The sequence below is a fragment of the Grus americana genome, chromosome 20 (genome assembly GCF_028858705.1).
Source record: "Grus americana isolate bGruAme1 chromosome 20, bGruAme1.mat, whole genome shotgun sequence".
NCBI classification, from domain to species: domain Eukaryota; kingdom Metazoa; phylum Chordata; class Aves; order Gruiformes; family Gruidae; genus Grus; species Grus americana.
Window position 1 is genome coordinate 10,506,849 of NC_072871.1, and position 25,086 is coordinate 10,531,934.

Below are 25,086 nucleotides of genomic sequence, written 5' to 3' on the forward strand. Positions count from 1 at the left end.
CCTACCTCTGCAGAGGAGGAGATTTGATCTTATCAGATCAGGTTTATCCACCCAACCAACCTTCTCAGTCTCCTTCAGAAAGATGTTATTCCCCTCCCTTTCCCAAACTGAGTTTACAAAGCTGCATCATCAATACTGGTACATTAAGGGCAAGTTTCAGACACGCTATCACGCTGACTTTGCCCCTCTTAGGCTCTGCCGCCCTGCAGTACCATACCACAGTCCACATCCGACTGCACTGTCATGTCGCACATCAACACTGACAGAGCTGCTCGTAACAGGCTTTGATCTGCCCAATGCCATCTATAGGAATTTCACCCTCTTATAAAAATAGTACATAAGAAGAGTACACATCAGGAAGTTCTACTAGAGGTTACTATCTCATTACAAGATCTCACAGTGCACTTAGATTCACTTCGGATGTTGATAAAAGTTATCACATGCAGCTACAGCCTTTGTTTTGTACTTCTCAAGGCCAACATACACCTCCTATAATCTTCCGGAGGTGGTAAGCAATAACATTTTGTCATGAATTTGAAGTTCATACAAATCACTTATGCAATAATCAAAAACCAGTAATTCCTGGAAGGTAATTTGCTGCTTCTTGCTTGAGAAATACTAAAGACTTAATTTCTGTCTACCACCTGATATTTAATTCCTGGTTTTTATTTAACATTTGCAAGTAGCATCTGAACACATTGTTTCCCTCTCTCAATTTTTGTATTTCATATAATCACACAGACCAAGGCATTTAAGTTTTCCTAATTCGTGTGCTACCTGCATCAAAACCTGTAGTGAAGTCAGTGGGTGAAATATGCCCACATAGCACCTTTGCTACATGGACCACAGTTCGGGAGTTTTGTGAGAAAGCTTATCCACACAGTTGAAGTAATCATCAGACAAACTGACCTGTCACAATAGGCCACATGTACTCCTATGCTTGCAAGGCAAATCCCAGACCAGTGTGCAGAAGTGCCATTTATTAACAGAACTAGGGACCAATGCTTAAGTGACAGCCAGAAACTAAATGAGTATTGATTAACAAACCCATGGCCTACACTGCTCCCTCACAGCATGTGTGAAAAAGGGCCAACCTCAGCAGCAAGTCCATTGCAGTGACTTCTTTCCTGGCAGAAATCCCAACAACCACCCAGAGAACTGAATGAAAGGAGTAATAAGGCTTTAGCAACAGAAAAGACTGCAGAATCGTATCCTTTTCAAATGTGACAATTGATACCATCCCTTCCTACAGCAGCACACAATGAGTTTTTGAACTTCCTCACTGCGGCTGATGCTATAAAACTTCAGCAGGCATCACACTCACTGCTTCAGGGTATACCAGATCTTCACTCAATTTAGGGATTGCATACCTAGAAGAAGGCCTGTCAGAGCAGTGACTAGCTCTGGAACTAGGGCGTTCAGGTTCAGAATACCGGTAACTCCCAGGCTCCATATATGCAGTGCTGGTGCTATCATAGTGTCTGTACCGGGGATCGTACTGTCCGTAGCTGTCCTCCTAGAAAAGAGATTGACATGTAAGGTAAGAGGCCTCCCATCTCCAGGAATAAGCCTTTAAAACCAAATCACTGTACACCCCACAACTGTGATACCTGAAGAGATGCAGATCAACAGACTACAGTATAGCCTGTTGTGGCAAGTTATAGTCAAGGCTATTTTTATCCTAAACTTAAGAAAAAAAGCCTTATGTCTGGACTAAAGGAAGTTCAGCCACTATGCTGGCCACTCTGCTAACTCTCATTAATTCAGACAGCAGATGGGAACCAAATTTGAACACCTGGGCAGCTAAGACAGTTATAACTGCCAACTTTTTCCAAAGAACCAAATAAATTGCTATTGACTGACATCTGTGCCAACTGGAATTTGTATTAGCAACTACTTTAAGATTTTATGATCTTTGTAATTTAATCTTTTGCTATCTGGATTTTCCCTACAATTAAATACTTAACATGAATGCTATACTGAATGTTGATCATGACAAAACTGTCTAAACTCGTAATTCAAAGATGAAAATTACTGATACATACTGATGGGGGAGGAAGGGAAAAACAAAAATTTACCATGTAATAAAGATGAGCTGCTGTTCTGGGGTCTGCAGGAGGATAAGGTGGTGGATATGGAGGCTGGTAAGCATCATAAGGATGTCTATAGTAGTAGTAAGGGTTCTGGGGTGGACCAAAGGCATCCTGAGGAGTCTGAGGCAGAGATGGACGCTGCAGGTCTTGTTGCACATTTGGCATGACTGACTGGCTGGTGGTGGTAGAAGGGGCTGTGGAAGTCGGAGCACCCGATGGCTGTCCAGACGCTGGCTGCTTATCAGGACTTGTCTGATCGTACCTTGCTGCCAGCTGGGCTGGACTTGCCTCTTGGGGACCCACAGGTTGTGGATGGTTACTCAACGCCTGGTTCTCATGCTGCTGCGATGCCTGCGTGGCTTTAGTCCCTGTGGCAATCTGGTAGTTTGAAGGAATTGAGGACTGCCCAGAAGAGGTTGGTTGCTGCATTTGAGCTGCTTGCATTTGTGGTTGAGATGGCAATGCTCCCTGTACAGCTCTGTCTGATACAGCCTCATGCTGTACATCTTTTGTCACCTGTTGATAGAAATGTTGTTTATCATGCATCTCAGCACCCACCTGACCAGCACTACCAGCTGACTGTTGAGGATATACTGGACCACCAGAAAGTGACTGATTATGCATCTGTACAGAATTACTTGCACTGCTTTTCTCCAACGTCCGTGATACTGTGAAGTCGAGCACTCCAGCAGATTCTTCTTTGCTATTTAAATGGTTTGCAGAATTATTAGCCTGTACTACAGAATTAACAGGGGGGGCTAGTGCACTTGCACTTCCACTGGGAAGATTCGTCCCAGGAGAAACAGATGAGTTAGACCCTGGTTTGCTAGCAAATTCGGGAACAAAACCTTCCATACTGATATTCTTTTGCCCTTCTGGAGCCAAATTAAGAGGAGTTTTCATAACCAAGTTTGCAGGCTGATTAGAAGCAGTATCAGAGGAATTAACAGGGTTTTGTAATAAATTATGTTTCAATAGATTAGTATTTGGAAGTGCATTAACTAATAGAGATCCAACTTGCATCACAGATAATGGCACATTTTCCCCAGAAATGATCCCACCAGCATGTGAAGTTTGGGGACCCATCGCAGGCTTGTCCCCAGCCCCAGAGTCCTTCACTGGTTGATTGTTTTCATTGCTGCTTAGCTGATTAGATAGAGAAATAGAAAAATTAATTGGCTGGGCCAAGTTATAGCTTTGATTAGGCTGAGCAATCAGGATAGGCTGATGTTGCAAAGACTCTGTAGGTGGAGAAGACAACAAACTCGCATAACCAGAACTTGCCTGAGACTGAAGTGCCTCCTCTTCTCCCATTTTGGGAGGATTCTCAAGATTTTCAGAAGTTATATTTCCATCTTGGGAAAGCTGCACAGCAATAGTCCCTGGTTTACTTGGCTGCTGATTAGACAGGCCTTCTTCTGGTGGCTGAATGACTTCTACAGTTTGCTTGGCAGGTACGTACACTGCAGGAGCAGCAGGAGCTAGAAGAACATTTCCCCCAAAATTAGGTAACTCATTATGAGCCCACAAAGTTGTTGCTGGGCTATCACACTTCTTAACTGCTCCCTGTGCTCTTGTTGAGGACCTTCTCTCAGATACTGATTGTATGTTTTCCATAACAGGTCCAGAGTGCAACATATTTCCAGCTTCACCAGTGACTGCAAGAGGCAGTGGATGTACCTGAGGCATGAAAATAGTTTCCAGATTATCTGGTGGCTGTTCAAGATTGCCTGGGGACGCAGCTGGCACAGTTGTATTCTTCTTGATACTCTTTTGGTTTGACTGGTTCTCTCTTAATTCAACCACCATCTTTGCTTGGTCAATCTCTGCAGGTTTTATACCAACTCCATGGGACCTCACGGGTTCAAAAGAACTATTTGCACTTGTTTGAAATACTCCTGTAGGCTTAGGAGGACTTGGAGTTGGAGGCTGGGATAGATTACCATGGTAGTTCTTGCTCAGGTTTGGCTCGTTTGAATCACCTTCCAAAGGAGAGGAGTCAATCTGTTTAAAGAAGCTAGCAGAAGATTCTTCATCAGGCTTCCCACTTTCTTGCTGAATAAACGTACCGGCTTGCTCTTGAGGTCTTGCTGAGCTAGAAGCACTCCTATGGCTAATGTTGCTATAGTTTGAAGATACACTATCTGGTCGGACAGGATGAGGTAATGAATCAGGTGCCTCCAAATTTGGTCCTCCTTCAGCATGGCTCACAACAGCATTCTTTGGAAGCATCTGACCTGGAAAGGATCCATATCTGTACAGATCCGGACCAGCAGCAGGGGATGAAGCACTGATGTTCTGTGGTTCACTTGGCAGCACTTCTTGATTCTGAATGCACTCCAGGTTCTCAACATTTTCATACTGTGACCCACCATTCCCAGATGCATTGCCTATACGTGCCTTGTCATCACTAACAAACATAGAGTGTTTAGCAGCCTGTGTCTCCTGCTGACTTACAATTTTAGGAAAGTACTGGACATCCAGTCCTTTTTGCACTACCTCATTGGCTGAACTTGTACCTATCTGTGCCTGAGAGAGAACATTAGTTGCAACCCACTGAGGATGCATTGGCTGGTGATACAAGGATGTCAAATTTGACTGACAAGCATCAAACTCTGTTTTCTCAACTAAGTAATTCTTTTCAGATGAAAGTATTTCTTCGTTTTCTGCCTCATCCCCTTTGAAAAACATGGAGAGAGTTCCTGAATCTCGATCTGTGGGAACAGGTCTATTTGATGTTTCGGACATATCTGGACACTGGTTTTTGGGGTTATTTTCCTGAGCTGTGGGAATGACAAAACTGGAGTCCTGCAGTGGTGGTTGCGGGTGAAACTGTTCCTGGTATGGTTGACTTAACCAAGCATTAGCCATTTCTGTGTTCTGCCTAAACACATTTCCAGGCTGGATGCTGTTCATGTGATGACTGCTATTTGCAGAGATATTTTTCCCATTCTTTTCACAACCAATGGATAAAGGTGCTTGCATGATGTTTTGTGGAATACCTTGGTGTACAGGACCCTGCTGTAAATTTGTCTGTGCAGGAGGATGAGAAGTGCTAACAGAAGACTGAGAAATGTTATGAACGTCAGTCTGAGAAGACGGCTCAGGATAGGGCACAAAATTTCTAACTGGAGACTGCAGGTTACCTTGAACAGGCCTCCACTGAGACACAGGCTGCTGAGGAGGTGGACGGAAGAGCGCTGTTGCATTAGGTCCTGAAGGAACGTCATTTGGATCTCTACTGACATCGGGTGTACCTCCAGGTTTGTTTGAGGCAGACACCATTCCAGGATGCACGCTGAAAGAATTTTCAACTGCTGCTCCTGTATTATAATGCAATGGTACTGCAGGCCCACGGAGTCCAAAATCTGCATTTGGATGCACTTCTGTAGTACTATTTATAACATATGCTGGGGACGATGAAGGAATCGGAACATTAGAAAACGTACTGGTATTTATTCCTGGTTGAGATACAGGAGCTGATAAAGACATATGCGGTCCATGAGGATTGTCCCCTGCACGTGACGGTGAAGTATGCATAACGGCCGGCTGTGGAAACACCGCTGGGGAAGAACTTTGCATAACCAATGCATTGCCCTTGGATGGATTATCTAAAGGGGAACCCTGTGGAGTTTGTCTGCCAAATGCAAAAGGGTCTGTCACGGGCTGCACTGGGGCAGCTGTTGCATTTGCTCGTTTACTGAGTGAGCTACTTCTCCAGTACATGTTCCGAGCAATGCCTGCAGGAGGTGGAGCTGCTGCTCCTGCTGGAACAGTCTGTGGAGGCTGCTGCATGATGGCCTTCCAGCAGGATCAGATGCTAGATGACAAACTAGTAGTGGATGCCGTGGACAGATCCCTTCTTCCGTCCTGTTAAGGCAAAACAGATGACAAGTCAGTTTCCTTTCTCACAATACTTCTGTGATTTAAGCAATTTTTATTTTAGAAACGAAATTACTCAAAGAACTTGAAGTGGAAAAACATCTCTCCCTCCTCCAGAATGCAGAAGAAATTTACACCTAACATGATGTTTCTAAATCCAAGTCCAGTATTAATGAAGTTTAATGCTGTGTGGTAACAATGCACATTATTTAACAACCATACTAACAAATAGCTCCAAGAGTAATTAAACAGAGTTTGGTCCTGTACAAATGTTAAAATCTCAGACTGTTAAAACACCAATGGTATTATACCATTACATTTCCCAAAATCCATTTTAAGTAGAAATATGCATCATAGACAAGACACAGCAGCAGTCAGCCTACAATAGAAGCTGCAAGCACTATGGTAAGCTCAATTTAATTATAAAGAGTTGAGAAATTATTATCTAACTCTAATTCTGTTACAGACAATCTTCAGCTCTGTTGCACTGTTGCTCAATGTGAATGGACCTTTTTACAGGTAAGATGAGAAGCAAGCATCTCAAGAAAGAATTCATCAGAAGTTACTCCCCTGAACAGAACACAATCCATTTTTGTTTTAATAAAGAAAACTTTGTGTAGGACAGCAGTGTTATTTATTTTGAGAAAGGCAACTGAGTTTTCATCACAAATATTCTCTCTTCTAAATGAATGCTGCATAATAGAAAAACTGCATTTAAGAAAATAAAAGACAATCAACTCCCCCCACTTATTAACTAATGTCACTTTAACACTAGTGGAACTTTGGCACAGTATCAGAGTTATAGCTATATTTCAGAGCGGAAAGAACAGGCACAGAAGTATTCCAACTCTGCCAGCAAGAATTCCAAACGATACCAGTTCGGAATTTGGTACACAGGATGTTCAGTAAATTAATCAGAAACATGTATTTTTCAGTTTTATCATCCCTTAACAATCTAGGGAGGAGGGAAGCTGACAAAACCAGAGTTGTTCTTCAGTACTTTTCCAGTTCAGCTCAGTGAAGCTTTAGCAACATGTGACAGTCTTGTTTTCATAAAATCCTAGAATGGTTTGGGTTGGAAGGGACCTTAAAGCCCATCCAGTTCCACCCCCCTGCCATGGGCAGGGACACCCTCCACTAGCCCAGGCTGCCCAAAACCCCATCCTACCTGGCCTTGAACACTGCCAGGGAGCCAGGGGCAGCCACAGCTTCTCTGGGCACCCTGTGCCAGGGCCTCACCACCCTCACAGGGAAGAATTTCTGCCTCAGATCTCATCTTGATATCCCCTGCTTCCACTTAAGGCCATTCCCCCTTGCCCTGTCACCCCATGCCCTTGTCAACAGTCCCTCTCCAGCTTTCCTGTAGGCCCCTTTAGGGACTGGAAGGCTGTAATAAGGTCTCCCCAGAGCCTTCTCTTCTCCAGGATGAACAAGCCCAACTCTCTCAGCCTGTATTCACAGGACAGGTGCTCCAGCTGTCAGATCATCTTTGTGGCCTCCTCTGGGACTTGCTCCAACAGCCTCATGTCCTTTTTGTCCTCGGGACCCCAGCGCTGGACACAGTACTCCAGGTGGAGTCTCATGAGAGCGCAGTAGAGGGGGAGAATCCCTTCCCTCAACCTGCTGGTCACGCTATTTGTGGTGCGGCCCAGGACACGGTTGGCTTTCTGGGCTGTGAACACACATTGCTGGCTCATGTTGAGCTTCTTGTCCCCCAACGCTCCAAGGCCTTCTCCTCAGGGCTGCTCTCAATCCGTTCTCTGCCCAGCCTGTAGTTGTGCTTGGATTGCCCCAACTCATGTGCAGGACCTTGCGCTTGGTCTTGTTGAACTTCATGCGGTTTGCACAGGCCCACCTCTCCAGCCTGTCCAGGTTCCTCTGGATGGCATCCCTTCCCTCCAGCGTGTCGACCCACCACACAGCTTGGTGTCATTGGCAAACTTGCTGAGGGTGCACTCGATCCCACTGTCCCTGTCGCTGACAGAGATGTTAAACAGCGCTGGTCCCAATACCGACCCTGAGGAACGCCACTTGTCACTGGTCTGCACTTGGACGTTGAGCCATTGACCACAACTCTTTGAGTGCAACCATTCAGCCAATTCCTTATCCACTGAGTGGTCCATTCGTCAAATCCATGTCTCTCCAAGACAGAGACAAGGATGTCGTGCAGGACAGTGTCAAATGCTTTGCTAAATGTTTTCTAATAGTACACAACAAATATGGTTTATATCATGTAGAGTGAAGTACCCATGGCAATTGTTTCATACCAGATGCACTTCTGTTTAGAGAAGACAGACAAAAGCTGTGCAATTTTCAGTTGTTTTTTTTTTTTTTTTAAGATTCAGCATCTCGTCAGTAAGACTAATAAAATGGGAAGCCAGAAAAGTCAGATGTTTGTAAGCAAGCCAAAATTTTAATAGCTACAGAGAAGCTCAAATGCAAAACACTTCTGGTTTCTAGTTAACAAAAATATATATTGAGTGAACACTGCATAACTACATGTATTTCATAAAGATTTATAACTAAAAAATTCCAATAAAAAGCATACTGATTGGTACTACAGCATGATCGATACAGACTTTTATCAAACATCAGTACAACTAGGGAAAAATTTCTCTGCTCATCACTGTAGAATGCAACAGTCCTATGTATAATCCAGGTGCCTCTTTTAGAGGGCCTGAAGCATCAGTCAACAGAGTTTCTCGACTTCTCCCTGATATCCATATATTTCATAGACATATCTTAAGACTTTGTAAATTTGTTAACAATTATGTTTTGCTAAAATGGGAAAGACGACCAGAAACTGACTTCAACAGAAAAACATTAAATAGAAACGTAGCTACATCAGTTTCATGCATTACTTGCATTTGTCTTCAACGTTCTTTTTGAAACACAGCTGCCTGTTGAATCCTTATCAAGGAATACTTACAAAAAGGTTTTAGTGCTTTGCAATCTTTTCTCTTACTATGATACCAAGGTGAAGGTTTTCCAGCTGGCCATGCTTCCTCCCAGCCATGTTGCCAGAAAACCCTGCCTAAACACCCACCTCATTTTCCAAATGCTTCAGAAACCCCAGGCTGGGGGACATCCATTCTGGACATCCCCATTTATTTTTCATCACGTTCTTTACTGTATGAACCTAACTGCAAAAGCTCCTCCCTCCCTTCCAAACAAACAAGTGTTTTTATGCAACATACTGCAAAGTGGGGAAGGGAAAAAGCTAATTAAAACATCTGCCAAAACAGTTATCTCCTGGAAAGCACTAACCTAACTGAACAAAATGTTGATATCTACTTAACAGTTCTGTTCTTAATAGAAAAGTTGTTTCTGAAATACAGCCGAGCACAAAAGCCAACTGTTTTTATAACTTAAATACCCACTTCCAAATTTCTAATGTGGACTCCACCCCTTACAGTGTCTTATCAGATGCACACAAAGAAAAAAAATCCCAATACTTTACCACATTTTTGTAACAACCAGTACCAGTAATTAGCTAATTAAAATAAGTGTAGAGTTCTACTTTAAAGCGCTGGCTTGTCATTCCTAGAACAAGATCTCTAATGTTGCATTACAGAAGTTCAATACGAGGGTATCAGATTCCTTACAGAAGGAAAGTTAATATTAACAGACTGCACACAGTAGTGAAAGCATGCAAGATGTGAAGAATTAAGTCCAAATAAAACGAACGTGCCCATGTCAGGTAATTTAAACAGAAGATATCAACTCGGTGATACTGACCCTCCCTGCTCCCAATCCAGTATTAACAGAAATGCTGATTTGAAGAAATTTATAAACGGGAAATAACTACGTAAGTTAAGATCAATCCATCTCTGCTTTATCTAGTCTGGAAATTCTTAACTTTCAGCAGGTTTATTAATAGATAATACAGAGCAGCCTGCTAAACATTAGTCACCAGAAATAACAATTGCAGAAAGTGTTTCCAGACATGCCAGGAAAATGTTACCAAAGAGGAAAAGAAAAAAAGATTAAAACTACCTTCTAGACAAGGCCATCAATAAATTTCACCTGATGAGCTCTATAGCCATGATTAGTTTTAAACTCCTCTGTGAAAATTTATCTGCACGAAGGAATAATTTATTTTGGGGGAATTAATTTAATCCTATCTCCAAGGGACATAAGCTAAATAAATACTCTTAAACAAGAATAAGTATGCCCACAAAGCAGGTTACAGAGTACTAATTTTCATTCTCATGTGTACCTACATATACACACACACACGTCTGCACGCACATGCGCACGTACCAAACAATAACTAACATGCTCACATACACAGATTCCTAACAATGAGAACAAAGTGAATAAAAACCCCCACTGCAATCCCCAAGACAAGAATAGCTGGAAAATGAGATTGGCAGCTTTAAAGTCAGTATCTGGGACATTTGTTTTTCAGATTTTTCTTCTATGTAGACAGTTGCACATCTGCACAGATGTGGATGATGCTCAGACTGAACACATTCTACATCTTTAGTACAGCTGATAGCTTCCTATTAGCTTTCTCAAATGGCAACTGTAGTTACAAATGTTATTCAGTGAAAAGAGCTCTTTGGGAATCAAAAGCACAGAGCTTAATGTGACCCATGACAGCAGCAGCACACAACAGTCCCTTTTGGTTTGTGAGGGAGACTGGCCACCAGTCCATCACACCAGCAGGTCCTGAACACTTTAATGCAACCGTACTACTGAGTCAGCACCAGTTGCTACTCCAATAAAGCACAGACCTATGACACTTGACAACTCGAACAAAAACAACCCTGAGTTGCCAGAAGTATTGCGTCTCATCAAAAGAAATACGTGATAACGAACGTCAGGCAATACTTCTGACCGCAAGATCTCTTTTTCTCTCCCCCACCACAAGAAGTAGCGCTCGGAACGCCCGCAGTGCGTGCGCCTGTCCCACCGGGGCACTCGAGGCGACCCAGAACAACCCAAATCCTGCAGGGAAAGACGTCTCGGCAACGCAGCCCCGCTGACTGCGGCAGCGTTTCACCGCTTCGCCCCTCCTTGCGGCATCACAACCTGCCCCAACCGGGACCAGGGGCCGAGTCCCGGGACCGCCACGGCCCCGAGGCCCACCCGCGCTGAGGCACGACGGCGCCGGGCAGCTCCAGCCGCACAGAGGGGGCACCGGCCGCCGCCAGCCCCGGGGCCCGCACCTCAGGCCCTGAGCTCCTGACGGAGCCCGCCAGGGATCCCCAGCCCTCCGGTTGCCCCCCGGCCCGACGCGCCCCTTCCCTCAGCCGCCCCCCGCGCTGCGCCGGCGCCCGGCCCCGCCCTACGGTACCTGGCAGCCCCCCCACCGACAGAGGCCTCTCAGCAGCGGGCGCCGCCCCCCCTCACGGCCGCAGCACCGGCCCCCTCCGCCGCCATCTTGGAACATCCGGCTCGAAGTTCCGCTGCCGCCGACGTGTCACGCCGCGTCGCGCGATGACGCCACGGCGCGTGCGGAATCCGGCGCCGCGCGCAGTTGTTTGTGTTTCTCTCCCACTACCCCCCCCGCCCTTCCGCGTTCCTTTAAAGGGAAAAGGGGGAAGGCAGAAATGTCGGAGGACAAAAAAAAAAAAAAAAACCACCAAAGCCCACAAAACTAAGGGCGGAAGCGGCGTCGACAACGTCACGGTCTGGCGCAGGCGCAGTACGGATGCGGACTCGGGTGTCAACGGTTCGAGTCCCGGCTAGGGCGGCTGCGGGCGCGGCCGGTCTTTGCGCCTATCCCGGGTCGGTGGGGCGCTCCCGGCTGTCCGCTCGGCCTGCGGGCGTGCCGGGGGGGGGGGGCTCTTCCTCGGGAGGGGAAACCGCGCTGCCGAGCCCCCTGCCCGCCACGGGCCTCGCTCCCACCGGCCGGGGTTTGGCGGAGCGCGGCCCCGTGGGGGGATCCCGGTCGTCTCAGGCAGCTGCTGGGTACGGCAGGCTGCGGCCCGGCCCAGCGTCCACCGGGACTTCCGAGCCCTCGGGTTTCCTCGGGCGGGTGCAGTGGCGAAGGCGGCCGCCAGGGCGGGACAGAGCACCGCCGGCCCGGCCCCGCGTTGGGCCGTAGCCCGGGCCCGCTCTGTCAGGGCGGGAGCTGACGGCAGAGGGGCCGGGGTGGGGGGGGGAGCAGGGCGGGTGGGGGCACTGCCTGGGGCCGGTGAAGAGAAGGGGAAAAACTGGGTTTTTTGGAGGAAGAGGCAAATGTAAGAAAGCGTTGCTCGCTGCAGAGCGAGGTCTCTGTCCCGCGGATGCCGGACTGGGGAAGGGCCGTTAGTGACGGAACGCTCGGCAGGCTGACGCACCAGTGCCCGGGAGCTGCGGCTCGGCTCAGGCCTGCGGCACCCACCCGTCCCTGGGTGCGCTAACTCAGGGGCTGGTAACGGCCCTTCTCCTGGGAACCCTCTCTTCGGGTGCGGGTTTTTGTTTAGGCGAGATCGTGACGCGATATCAAACGGTGAGGTGCAAGTCTGAAGACTTCGCTCCGCGTTCCGGCTCTGCTCCGAGGCCCTGTTTCACACAACCGTGAAGCGGGAGGCCCTGTTCGAGCGCCAGAAAGCCGTGTCTCCTTTTCGGCCGTGCCACTGCTGCTCTGCACCCAACAACAAGCCTTGGAGAGGAAAATACAAACGACCTAAACAAACATCTTAATCGAGGGTTATTACCAGCGCAAGAGGCTCCATCATTAAAGCGGGGTAATATCCTCAAAGCCCAGCCCGAGCAGGGGAAGCAGCACTTTGATGCTGGTGTGGGAACCAGAGGCAGCGCTGTGATTTTTAAAGTGCCTTTCATCTCCCTCTTTTGTAGGAACATCCTTATAAACCAGCTTGTCAAATACCATTTCCCTACGCAGGCATGAATTGCAGATAAAGCCCTGGTCCTCCCTTGATATTTCCCTCAACAGGTGTAATCTGAGGAAACATGATTTTAATTAGCCTGATTGGCCTTTAAAAAATATTCTGTAAATACCATCAACAGCTTACATCTGTATCTACAGCAATATATTTATGTTACATATCTAACCCTCTTCTTATATACCTACGCACATACACACGCAATGCAAACACGAATGCTGGGATCTCACCTTTGCTCTTCTTCTGGTAGGTATGTGATTATAAAGAATTGTTGCATTCGATCCCTTTCACAGTTGTGACATTCGATCCCTTTTTACCCTGAAGGTTTCAAACTGAGTTGCTGTACTCAGCAAATGCAGGCAGTCCTGCACTCAAGAGCGGCCCATTACAAATAAGAATTGCTGGTGGGAAGAGGACAGCGTGTGTCTTTCTTTTCTGCTTCATCAGGTTACTTGGGGTACAACGCAAACGATACTGACCTTTTCCCATTAATTTCTGATAATTTATTCGGCCTTCAGGCTGCAGGCAACCATAAGCACAGCCCTGTCATAGGAGCTCGCTATTAAAAGGATCATTTTCTGAGTTCAGAAACTGGGGAAATAGCTAAAGGAGAGTTTCTGAGTATCAGTATTCTCTATCCAACTCGGACAAGCTGAGCTGTATTTATTTACTCATTTGGTTGCTGTGATTATTCAAACTACCGCAATCACATTACCCCGTGTGTAACTCGAGAGAGGCTACACCTTAGGTGGATTTGGCTCCTTTTGTACATTCTTAAGGGGGTGATTGGAGCTGCAGTAACAATTCGGCAATCAGGGTTCAAGCAGCTGTTAGCAACTTTCTGAGCAAACACCGATAGCCTGGGGGTAAAAGCAATACAGAGTAGCAATTTCTAAATGTCCCATCTAATTGAGCAGGAATAATGAAAACAAAGAATAAAAAAACCCCAAGCCCTCCAGCATGTAAACAAATAGTTCAGACGCACCGATTCCTCATAGCATCAACATACTTGCCATCAAAATAGCTCGGTGCTAATCTCGTCTTACACACACGCTTCTGAGCCCTTCCCTTGGCATGGGATGTAATTTTAGTGCTTCTCAGCCTTTTTCACCTGTAATGGTAAAACAACTGCGCTTGCCATGACCCATTCATTCCTCCCCATCTTCTGTTGATGTGAGAGCTTGAAATTCAGCTCCCAGCATCTTTACCAACATGAGGTAGAGATGAGCTTGCGGCTGGACGGCGTGGGTTGGTCGGAGGGGACTGGGGAAAGGCAGATCCTTCTGGACAGAGTTGGTGGGAAAGCCCAAAGGGTGGAGAGAGGGTCTGAAATTGGGGCCATTTCTCTTCTTTCTCATTTAACTTTGCCTCAATCGCAGCTGGGGATCTGCGACCCCACGATCATCTCATGTACCCGTGACTGGCAGGAGTTGGTGGGTCACCGTACGCCTTCGTAAATGTACAAGTCATTGGGGGCTAAACCCTTAAAAACTGAACTGTGTGTCCTTACTCCTCTGCTGCTTAGAAAATCTTTTCTGTCTTCTAGTTTGAATTACCTCATGGCCAATGCATTAGTACCTATTCATGTGCCAATGCAGACCTTTTTGTTTTCCCTTTGCAGCCCCTCGCTTCTTAAATGAGCCACGTGTTTAGTTGCCTCTTGCAATGTCACGTTCTTTTGCACATCCTCATAACCCCCTTTTTTTTTTTTTAATCCATTCCAGGCCAAATTCCCGCCTCAACCATGAGTGACCGGAGTGTTGCACACTAGACCAGACAGGAGAGAGTCTTACTAACGCCTCACGTTGGCTCGAGCCTCTCCCAGTCTCGCTGGCAGCAAGGGGACATGCCCTGCTCACAGCCAGCCGTGGGCATGAGCGCTGGGACGTGTACGTGTGGGAGAAGCCTGGAAGGATGGGCTGCGTGGGAACGTGGCTGGATGTTCCCAGGCGTGATTCATGGACAGCACATGTGCGAATCGCGGGGAAGGCAGACACACTTCATCTAGCGCATCCCAGATGGGATGCAGCGAGACACAACTTGGGGGGGGCGGGGAAGAGCACGTCTCAGGAAGCCCATCTCCAGGGTGTCCCTTGGGGTAATGAGATCCTCACTGGTGAACCACGTTTTGCAGGGGGAAGAGGGATTCGTCTTCAGTTAAATACCCCTTTCCACAGAGTTGGCAGGGAGCGCACGCTGGCACGTTGCCTGCCTGACCTCTGAAGGTACTGCGTTTCACTGCTGCTGGGTGGCACGTAAAATGCCACAGCTGCAGCACCAGCTTCTGACCCGTGGTACAGCAACTGTCTGGCGGCCCCGAATCCGTCTGGGGCTGGATACCGGGTACATGTACACACATGCCCGCTCCCTCCCTGGCCGTGGAGTGGAAAATACCAGCATTCCAGGAGTTACCAGGCTTATCTGATTTGGGAGGAGGTCCACGGCTCGGCTATTTATATCCAGTTATTTGGGGACTTTGGAGCTGCATTTGGACTACAGAGTCCTTGTGGGGAAAAGAAAGAATTAAATTAAATTACCTTAAAAATCTTGAGTGCAACAAGGACAGCAAATGTTTCTGCGCGGTGTTTGTGCCCGGAGTGGCATTAGTGAAATTCCCTGGGGTGCTGCTGCCCCTCGGCGGTGTCGTCGGATGGATTTCCAGTTTCTATCTGTGCAAGCCACCACATCTGAGCGCCCGGCCATATGCTCAGCGCTGTGTGTGAAGTAGGAAGCGCTATACATAACTCTTAACACCACTCGTAGTGCCTATGGAAACAGAGCTCTGTATGTAATTAAAAGCATGTGGCCATTTTATACCCTTGGCTGTCGCATCAGCCCGAGAACGCTCCTAAAAACTGGTCAGAAAGCAAAGCTTTAAAGTGACAGAATACAGTACTTTGAACATGTGTGAGCGATGGTCTTTAAAACAGCTTTTCAACGTTTCTCCTTTTAGATCCCGACCTAACGGCAGAGGCCTGAGAGGACATCAGAGCATCCCCAGCGCAGGTAAAGGGCTACCTGGGCAGAGCCCCTCCTGCCTTGCTCAAACCAGACGTCTCACGTCTGCGAGAGCTTTGCACAAGTTAAAGAGAACTCTGAGCTTTAACCCAGAGAACAAGACATTAGGAAAGCGCCGGTACTTTGTGCCGAGGCAGCCCTGCAGGATTGAAAGACGGCAGGTATCAAGCCCAGGCTTCAACCAATCCGTAACAAAAACACTAAGTTCCGGTTTTAGTAAAATCTAGATGCCCAGAAGCATCATTTATTGCAAATCAGTTAACCAAAAAAAATACATCATTTTTGCAAACTACAACTTTGCATGTAGATAACTTTATTACAGAAGATATCTTTTCTTAAACTACACTCTAGTTTATAAAACATAGGAAGATTCAACACCACGTGATGTTTTTATCACTCAGGCATGTCACAATAACAATGGTCTGAAATGTTAACTAAGATGAGTGCTCAGCAAGGTGCTGTGCCTTGAGAAATATCCATTTTATTTGGTGTTCTAATAAAAAGGAACGAGGAAAAGGAATCCTTTTCTCAGGTTTTCTTGATGAACTGTTCTCTATTTGCCTGTCCCATACACATATCTAGTCTTAGGGTGTCTGCTTGCCTTTGCACCCGAGTGAGTGATATTCCAACACCTCTATAAGGTGATATATTTATGATGCATTTAAGACTTGCTCATTTAGATTTTTGAAACAAAATCCACCTTTTCTTAAAAAAAACCCCCCAAACATATTTACAAACATTAAATCTGCCACAGGCTTATACTATATTTTACATGATACACAGAAAGAGTGTACATCAATATAAAAAAAGATGCATCACTCCAGACTAACAAGAACAAAATGTTAACGTTTCACAGCACAGACTCACCTGTGCTGTCCTTCGCCCTCCTGTTTAGCCAGTCCAGCATCCCACCAAAACCAGCAGCGCTTTCCACTGAGCACCCAGCAATCTGCGCTGCCAGAGGAGCCGGATACGGGCGAGCACTTGGCGGTGGCAGCGTTATAATGCTTTGTAATCTCACTCAGGTTGTCTGCGTTAATAGACACGCCTTCTTTAAAATAGGCAGGCCATCCTTAAAATAAGGATGTGGTTTACAAGTTTATATTGGCATTTATTTCTTAAACAGTTACTCAAATGCAAACACGAAAACAAAACAAAACAAAACAAAAAAACCAGTAAAGATATTCAAAGTAAAATGAAGTCTCCTTTGCGTATAAACTCCACAGTTACGGGTTTGGATATACTCCATAGTTATGGGCTTGTTCTCTTAAAAGTTTGGCAAATACACATCTTTTTTGGTGGGGGACAGTATTCATGTTATGTAGGGGTGTTTTTAGCTTAGAACTTGTTCTTACAGGTCTATAATCCTGATTTATTTTTTTTTTAGATCATAAAAATCATTTAAATATATATTTTTTTATATATAGAAAAATGAGAGAGAACAAAAATTTCTATTATCAAGGCAAATGTACAACTATATAATACTGAAATTTAAACAAAGATTCATGACTGGTACCATAAAATGTCCTCTCAGATATAATAGCAAAGGAAACATTTTAAAGTACATTTCAAAAATCTGTCCATACTTAATTTTTTTTTCCCCTAAGGAGTGGTATTTTTAGTCAATTTTACTTTCCCCTTTTCTTTCTTACCTCTCTTTCCAAGTTGAAAGAGAAAAAAATAAATTAATGACATTTCAGAATCACAAATCATTGCTTATAGCTTTACATAAACATTTCCTCTCAAATCAAACACAATGAACCCCCCAAACAAAAGAGAATGTCCTATAAAAACCTAATTTTTTGATTTCTTGAAACACAACTGGTGTTCCACATTGAGTTCTTAACAATAGAACATATAAATAAAAAGGCAGTGTTTTCATGTAAAATAAAAAGTACATAAATAAATACTAAAAAAAAAGGAATTAATTTGTCTTTTTATTTTTTTTTATAAAAACATATTTAAAAAGGATCCTTTAATAAAAGCATCCAACGTCCTTTTAAAAAAGATCTCCCTCAAGCTTCTAACTCCCACTGAGCGCCAGCGTCTCTGAAACACCATCTTTTACTTGAAAGCTTCGGGGATGTGTCCCATCTGTGACTGCATACTCGTGGGAGGGCTGGAGATGCCCTCGGACCAGTCGGACACATTGGAGTGAGGAGACGAGCTGGACCACTGGTCCGGCGACTCTGGAGACGGCGTTAGGAAAGGGTGGTCGGGCACCTGGAGCTGGTGGCTGGGGGTGTTGTCCAAGGGGGAGGAATAACTGTGCTGGGAAGGTGGAGTTAGAAACTGCGTGGTGGTCATGGGCTGGGCGAGGGAGGATGGCAGAGACGTGGGCAGCATCTGGGAATCTTGAGGCAGGATCGTGTGGACTGCCATGGTACTGCTGCTCACCGGCTGCATGTCAGGCTGGCTCAGCTCGGTACCAAGGAAATTTTGGCCGATGTGGCCGCTCGCGTTGGAGCTGGGGTTGTGATGCTGCTGCGGCTGCTGCTGCTGCGGCTGCTGCTGGGGTTGCTGCGGCTGCTGCTGCGGCTGCATGTTTTGTTGCTGGAGCTGTTGCTGCTGCATCTGCTGGAGCTGCTGGCTCTGCATCAGGTGAGGCTGGGAAGCCAGCCGGGTGGTGGGCATGGCCTGGTAGCTCATCATCTGCGACAAGCTCGTGGTGGGCAAGCCGTTGTGCAGGGAGGTCATCATGCCGTGCTGGAGGTTTTGTGTCTGCTGATGCGCTCCCGGTTGCATGTTGCCTCTCATCGGGTTGTACTGATTCTGGACCATGCCGTTCTGCAGCCTGGTGAGCCAGTCGCACTGCCCGTTCAGACTGGCCGCTCCGCCGACGGAGAAATTCATCGGGGCGTTGCTCATCACCGTGCTGGGGCTGGAGACGGGGAGGTGAGAGAGACGCGGCGGCACCGAATCGAAGGCCATCCTGCTGGAGTTTCCCAGGGCCATATCCTGCTTCCCCGCCATGTTGAGGTGATTGATGCTCATGTGGGCATCAGGCATGCCTGGCAGATGATTCAGAGGCATGGAAGGGGACTGCTGAAATGGAGACGTCATCAGCGGAGGAGAGGCAACATCCGACAGGTACCCATGGGGTGACTCCAGGGAGTCCACCGGAGACAACACACTGGAGTTGTCAAGCAGACATCCTTTTCCATCTTGTGATTTTTTTCTCCTGGCTTTGAGGTCTTTGGCATCCTTGCCGTTGCAGCTCAGGCCCTTGGTGCTCGGCTTCCTGGCCTTCTTGCCCTGGACAGCAGGTTTCAGGTTGCCGATGTAGCTGTTGGGAGAGCAGAGCGGTGGGGACAGCGTGGGTGCCCCCAGCGGGCCGTTGTGCAGCGGCGGGCTCCGCACCAGGTTGTACTCGTCCAGCAGCCTCACGATGTCGTGGTGCATGCGCTCCTGGGCGATGTCCCGTGGGAGCCGGTCCATGTGGTCCGTGATGTCACGGTTGGCGAAATGGTCCAGCAGGACCTTGGCGGTTTCGTAGCTCCCTTCTCTGGCTGCGAGGAACAGTGGGGTCTCCTCCTAGGAACCCAGCAAAGAGGGTTAGGTTTATGTTCACAGATTGTCCCGGCTAACGCTACCCTGAGCTCCACGCCCAACACCATGCACTTGGGTGGCAGAGACGGTAGTTGTCTCTCCTCTGGTGAGGTTTTGCTGCTGCTTTTTCCTACCCTGCTGAGCCATGTCCTTATACTGATATCAAACCAGGAACCCTACGAGTGACCTAGAACACGCGAGGAGATGGCCACACGAACGTCGAATCGTGCTGTTCACCACGCACTGCACGGCCCATCAACATCACCCGTAGGACCAAATCCCACAGTGCTTCTTTGAGCTAAATCCAACAGCTTCATTCACAGCAGAACAATCAAATCAGAGTCTCAGTGCCAGGCAGTGTTGTATTTTGGGCAAAAACTACCCTTTAACAGACTCCCCAAATGGTTCTTTCCTTGCCTATGTCAGCCCAGGAGATTCCTACCTTATTGTTCTGCATATCCTTATTGGCACCGTTCTTCAGGAGAACTACTGCGGCTTCAACATTATTCACAGCAGCTGCCCAGTGCAGTGCCGACTTGCCTACAGGGGAAGATCACGAAATACAACACGCATTAACGAGTGGTAAGAGTAACAGCAAGCAGCCCTTTCCTTCCACCTCTGAGGAAGCCTGTTTTAATTGCCTGCAGTACCTAGATCATCCACAGCATTGACGTCTGCATGGCAGTTGATGAGATCGTCCAGCATGCCCTCCACAGCCAAGCGAGCGGCCAAGATCAGAGGAGTGGTCCCGTCATGCATTCGGGCGTCGAGGTCGGTTGCCCTGTTCCTAATCAGGATCTGTCACAACAAGGGCCAAAGCGCAGGAAACACAAACGTCAGGAGGGACAGACAGCAGACACTCCAGGTACCTGGGTCTCAGGACCTGCAAGCCCCTTTCCCGAGGCTGACCCCTCCAGTCCCCGCTCCCAGCCCAGAGGTGCACGTCCGAGGGCAGCTACGGGGTTGCTGCTTTGCCGTGCCCTGCCCTGAGACACCAGGGGCTTCGGTTTTCAAGACTTTCACCCCGCACCTTGCCAGGGCAAGCTGGAGACCCCGCAGACCCTGGAGACCCCGACTCACCACGTAGCACCAGTACTTTCCCCAGAAAACCCCAAAACTGGTGGAGAAAGGATCAACTACCTGGAAGACTCCTTGGGCATCGGCAGAGACGGCGGCATGGAGGGGCGTCCTGCCCATGTTATCCTGGATGTTTGCATCGGCACTAGCTTCCAGCAGGCGCTTGGCAGCGTCCGAGCGGGAGTACCTGGCAGCCAGGTGAAGCGCCGTCTCGCCGGTGCGGTCAGTCTGGTTGTGTAAGCTGGCGCCTTGGTAAATGAAATCTGAGATGACAGCGGGAGCATCATCTTCCTCTTCGCTATTGCCGGTCTCCAGCCCTCCTCCGCTGCACGAGGCGATCATGAGGGGGGTGAAGCCATCTGAAAAGCACAGGGGAACTCGGTGAAAAAAAGGCTTTTTACCCTTCTGTAATGCAGGCGGCTCAGCAAGATGCTTTGTCTGCGATAGATGTTTATTCTCGTGGGTGCATCAAGACTGAGTTCCTGGCTGGTTCTAAACATCAAACATGAATATCCTTCCTCTGATATGGATCTGAAATTCCATAGTGGTATCTCACCACTCGCTGCTTTTCCTATTTCATCTGCTAGCTTGCAGACTAACATGTGAGGTGCAATTTATAAGGAAGGTTGCTCAAAGCAAACTGAAGCATGGCACAGTGCAGCCTTAAATATTTTTATTATTTCAGAGGTCAATTCCACAGATGTGGGGAAGACCAAATGTTTGTAATAATTTAAAAGCCTATTAACTATTAATGTAGTTAAAAAACTGAAAAGAAGATTGTGAAATGTGCAGTTTGGTGGGACGAGAGGAATCTAGGAGCGGCAGAGAGATAAACTGGATTATTTAATAGGTACTTCTTCTGTATTCTCTAATTTCCGTCTCAGTGATTAAACAAAAGAGCTCTCATGGAAAGCAAAATGTGACAGTCTATCTCTAAATCACGCACAACAGCAACCATGCGATGCAGAACAGCTAGCAGCGACTCCGTACTAGCAATAGAGACGGGCAGCGCTGTCTGGGACTGCTCATCTGCCCGGGGTAAGGGCGGATTGGAGATTAGCTGACAAGCGGCACAGAAGTGAAAGGAGTCCACCTTACCGGGACCTCTGACGTTGACATCCATACAGTCTGCATCGATTTCCCCCTGCGGTGGAGTAGGCGCCATGGAGGATATGCGCAGGTCAGCGGCATCCAGGTGCTGCTGGGTCCACTGCCTGTGATCCGTCTGATCGTCCGTGTCGGGCAGCATCGCCTGCTCCTCGAACTGGGGAACGACAGCGGGAAATGAGCACCGAGCAAAGCGCACAAGTCAGGGTGGGAAGAGGGGGCTGAGCTCTAGCGTGGGAAGTTCTGAGAGTCTCCAAGGTGCGTTTGTTACACGCGGGTTTGCAAAGGAGCCGGCGGCAGCGATGTGCAGCACAGACTGGGCCCCCGAGGGTCCCTCTGCTCTGCTGCTTTCCACAGCGCTTTGCTCCTTCCATGATAAAACCCAGCGAGTGACTATTAGCAGCACAGAAAGGGAATGTGGCAGTGAGCTTACCCTGAACTTCTTGGTGTCCAAGGTCTCCTCATCACCCCACTCATTTTGGTTGTCATCCATTAGCGTGCCGTCTGAAGCATTTTTGAGGGGTCTTGAAAAATAAAACCATACAAAAAATTAGCTCCTCTGCAGGAACTAGTCTGTGATGGACTGTGTTTCTCTACATGCACAGACTGAAAGATGAATCAACAAGGCAATTTCCAGGAGGTTTCCCTCAGGTTGCCTTTCATCGTTTATCAAGTGCAAATGGACCACGAAGCATTTAAAAACCTCCTCCAGATGGGAACACTGTTTCCCCATGCAGAACTTTAAGAAACCTGATTTTTCTCCTCCCCACTATGCCAATATGATGCACTAGAGAACAAAACTCCAATGGGTTCTTTCAGAAGAGCCCCGAGCAGCCCCGCTGCACCGTGTTTAATGGGTTAGCAAGCAAATTACTCACTTCAGTCCAACAGAGTCCTCCCCAAGTGGTTCTCGTCGCTTCTTCTTGCTCGACTCTGTCACTTTGAAGCCTTCTGGGAACCAAAGCTGCCCATGCTCCCTGCGCCGCTTACGAGACACCAGTACTCCCACTCCAATGAAAGCAAACAAGACCAGCGCAGCCACCACCACGTACATAGGATACAGCTGGGAGTTCTTCGTGGGCTCAGCTGTTTCACCTACAAAACAGTGGGGCACAAAGAGATGCTGAGACATTAAGCTGCATAGCAAACCAGTGACAGAGTGGAAATGAAGGAAAATTAGTTAATAGAGGTACCTAAGTCTGATCTAAATCAGCCCCCCCAAAATAAGGTCATTTTATACGCTATTAATCAGAATTGCAAACTATCGGCAAATTCTCGGCTGCACAAGCCAGCCTGCATCAGGAGACAGCTTCACTTTTTTCTCCTTTAAGGAAAAGGATTAGCAAACTTCAAATCATTGCGCTTGCATTGAGCTGTTAAGACAAAAGGATTTAGGGGGGATTTTCAAGATACAAACTTCAACTCCTTGCATGTCACTGATTGATTGGAGCTGGTTGGGTTTTCTTTCTCTTTTCTTTTCTTTTTTTTTTCCCCCCCTAACTTTTATAGTGATAATGATTTTGAAATAAACCTGGAATAAGCAAAAATAAAAAACTGGTTTTGCAATTTTTTTAAAGAACAGACTTAAAGGAAAAAAAAGATGCAAGGTTGTTAAAACCAGACTGTGCTCAAATGCGGCCAGCTGACAGATAACTAAACATGGATGAGGCTGGAAAGTTTTGGCTGTCTCTCCTCCCCAGCCGACCAGCCATACTTACTTTTAACGGCTTCTATTTTGTAGGGTATGTTCAGGTTGCCAAGGGAGGCCAAGGCGCCCAGGAACGCCGCCACATCGGTTGCACTCTGGAAGCACTGGGAAGACGACTGGATGCACTGGCGGTTATCGATTTCCAAGTAGACAATGGACCTATGCGAGAAAAGACTCAATGAGGAACGTGGAGCGATGGCCACGCTGAGCAGATGGATGAGTCCTGCTGCCCTTCCCTCCTTAACCCCCCATCAGTGGGAATTCGAAGGTGGGAACCCATCTCCTTGCTTCCCTGTGGCCCAAGCTCTGCAGCTCACACTCGTGGTCTGTTGGATTTGCTTCAACGGATACTGTGAAACCTAACTCTTTTTCTACAGGAATGGAAGGGAATCTCTACTTCACAATGTTTTAAAATTACCCAGACACTACAGTATCTTAAATAATGCTGTCTGAGAGCCTTCAGATCTTTTCACATTGGTTTCGCTGCTCTAACTCCTTTGCTTTCAGTGGCTTTGATTGAGCCCACAGAGAGGTAGAAGGTTAGATCTATATGTTTATACCAAAGATCTCCAAACACAGTTTGCAGTAATTGAGTTTTACAACAAAGCTCTAGAAAGCATTTCCCAGGGAGAAACTGAGGCTTAACTCAATGACTTCCTGAAGTCAGACAGTCGGTCAGGCCAGCCTCTGCTTCCAGGTCCCACCCAGCCCAGCCCCGGCTCCCAACAATACACAGGACTCCTTCAATCGTGAGAGTCGGCGCAGCATTGTATCAGGGATTCCTGAGCGATCGCTTGCTTTTCCCACATGAGAGCAAAATCCGGTTTCTATTCACACAGAAAGCAACGTCTAAATACAATTATCTGGCCTACATCCTTCCCTTTATAGCGTGTTACTATTATCAACCCAGAAAACAAATGCTACTCAGTGAGAAAGGAACCCATTGGTCCCCCTTACCCTCTGATGTCCATCTGATCGAGCTCTCTCTTCTGCCTTCTGCCAGCCCTGGAGTAAAGGCTGCTCTTTACTTTGTTGATGACAGCACTAGACATATCTGACCAGTCCTCTGTTGACCTCTTGATGTAATGCTTTTTCAGCTCCTCCTCATTGCCATAGTATGGAAAGATCATATACTCTCCGTTGGGGTTCTTCTTGAAGACCACGTTGGTGTGCAACACACGGCTCAGCTCCCGCAGGAAGTTGAAAGAGTTGTTCTTCAGGTTCTCAGGGGTGATGAGGACCACCACCACCAGCGTGCCATCTGCAAGCTTCTCTGGCATGTTGTTTGCACAGTCCAGACCATCCCATTCGCACTCAAAATTATTGCAGCCCTGGTCACAGTGACCATCTGAGAAGTGATCTTTGCAGTACTGATCATACAGAGGGCTGGGCAGAAGAAAAAGAAAGGCAGAAGAATGAATTAGACCAAGTACTGCGCATATTACCTATCTGCTGAGAAAATGAGCGGTGGTCCACAAGGACCTCTCTTTTGTATAAATATTCTTCATCCTGATAGACGCTAAGCCGGTTTACATAGAAGGCAACTGTTTCATGCAGCGCTGTGAAGCATTCACCTCTGGGGGTGAAAGATAGCAGCTGTTAAACTCTAAGTTGCAATTTAGATACCAGAAAAAGGGACAAATTACCATGACTCAGAAAAGACATGGGGACACAGAATAGTTACTCAGACCAGAGCTTGTCCAGGAATCTGGGATTAAGTTCCTGCTGTTGCCAAAGACAATGTTTGGTTAATGCCATGTTTTCTGGGGTCTCCCTACACTGAAACTCAGGGTTACTACTGTGAGTTGGAGAA

The 25,086-nt window shown here is 47.2% G+C and overlaps 2 protein-coding genes across 13 annotated transcripts in view; both read right to left on the bottom strand.

The window, feature by feature from the left end:
* Positions 1 to 11,433, bottom strand: part of SEC16A (SEC16 homolog A, endoplasmic reticulum export factor) — a 32,360-nt gene extending 20,927 nt beyond the window's left edge. For 2 of the 11 annotated variants that reach the window (XM_054848416.1, XM_054848415.1), the window contains exons 1-4: positions 11,278 to 11,383; positions 3,378 to 5,963; positions 2,079 to 2,609; positions 1,371 to 1,516 (exon numbers count right to left, since the gene is read on the bottom strand). In XM_054848416.1, the coding sequence (XP_054704391.1) occupies positions 1,371 to 1,516; positions 2,079 to 2,609; positions 3,378 to 5,888 (3,188 nt within the window). In that variant the 5' untranslated portion in view covers positions 5,889 to 5,963; positions 11,278 to 11,383. Of the gene's footprint in view, positions 1 to 1,370; positions 1,517 to 2,078; positions 5,964 to 11,277 lie in introns of all 11 variants that reach the window. The other 9 variants (XR_008579992.1, XM_054848406.1, XM_054848407.1 and 6 more) reach the window with 6 other exon arrangements.
* Positions 11,434 to 15,980: 4,547 nt separating this feature from the next.
* The window catches only part of NOTCH1 (notch receptor 1), a 44,279-nt gene continuing 35,173 nt past the window's right edge, over positions 15,981 to 25,086 (bottom strand). For both annotated transcript variants that reach the window (XM_054848755.1, XM_054848754.1), the window contains exons 26-34: positions 24,231 to 24,659; positions 23,284 to 23,432; positions 22,444 to 22,660; positions 21,999 to 22,089; positions 21,557 to 21,722; positions 20,522 to 20,817; positions 20,032 to 20,179; positions 19,824 to 19,921; positions 15,981 to 19,366 (exon numbers count right to left, since the gene is read on the bottom strand). In XM_054848755.1, coding sequence (XP_054704730.1) covers positions 17,897 to 19,366; positions 19,824 to 19,921; positions 20,032 to 20,179; positions 20,522 to 20,817; positions 21,557 to 21,722; positions 21,999 to 22,089; positions 22,444 to 22,660; positions 23,284 to 23,432; positions 24,231 to 24,659 — 3,064 coding nt within the window. In that variant the 3' untranslated portion in view covers positions 15,981 to 17,896. The remainder of the gene's footprint in view (positions 19,367 to 19,823; positions 19,922 to 20,031; positions 20,180 to 20,521; positions 20,818 to 21,556; positions 21,723 to 21,998; positions 22,090 to 22,443; positions 22,661 to 23,283; positions 23,433 to 24,230; positions 24,660 to 25,086) is intronic.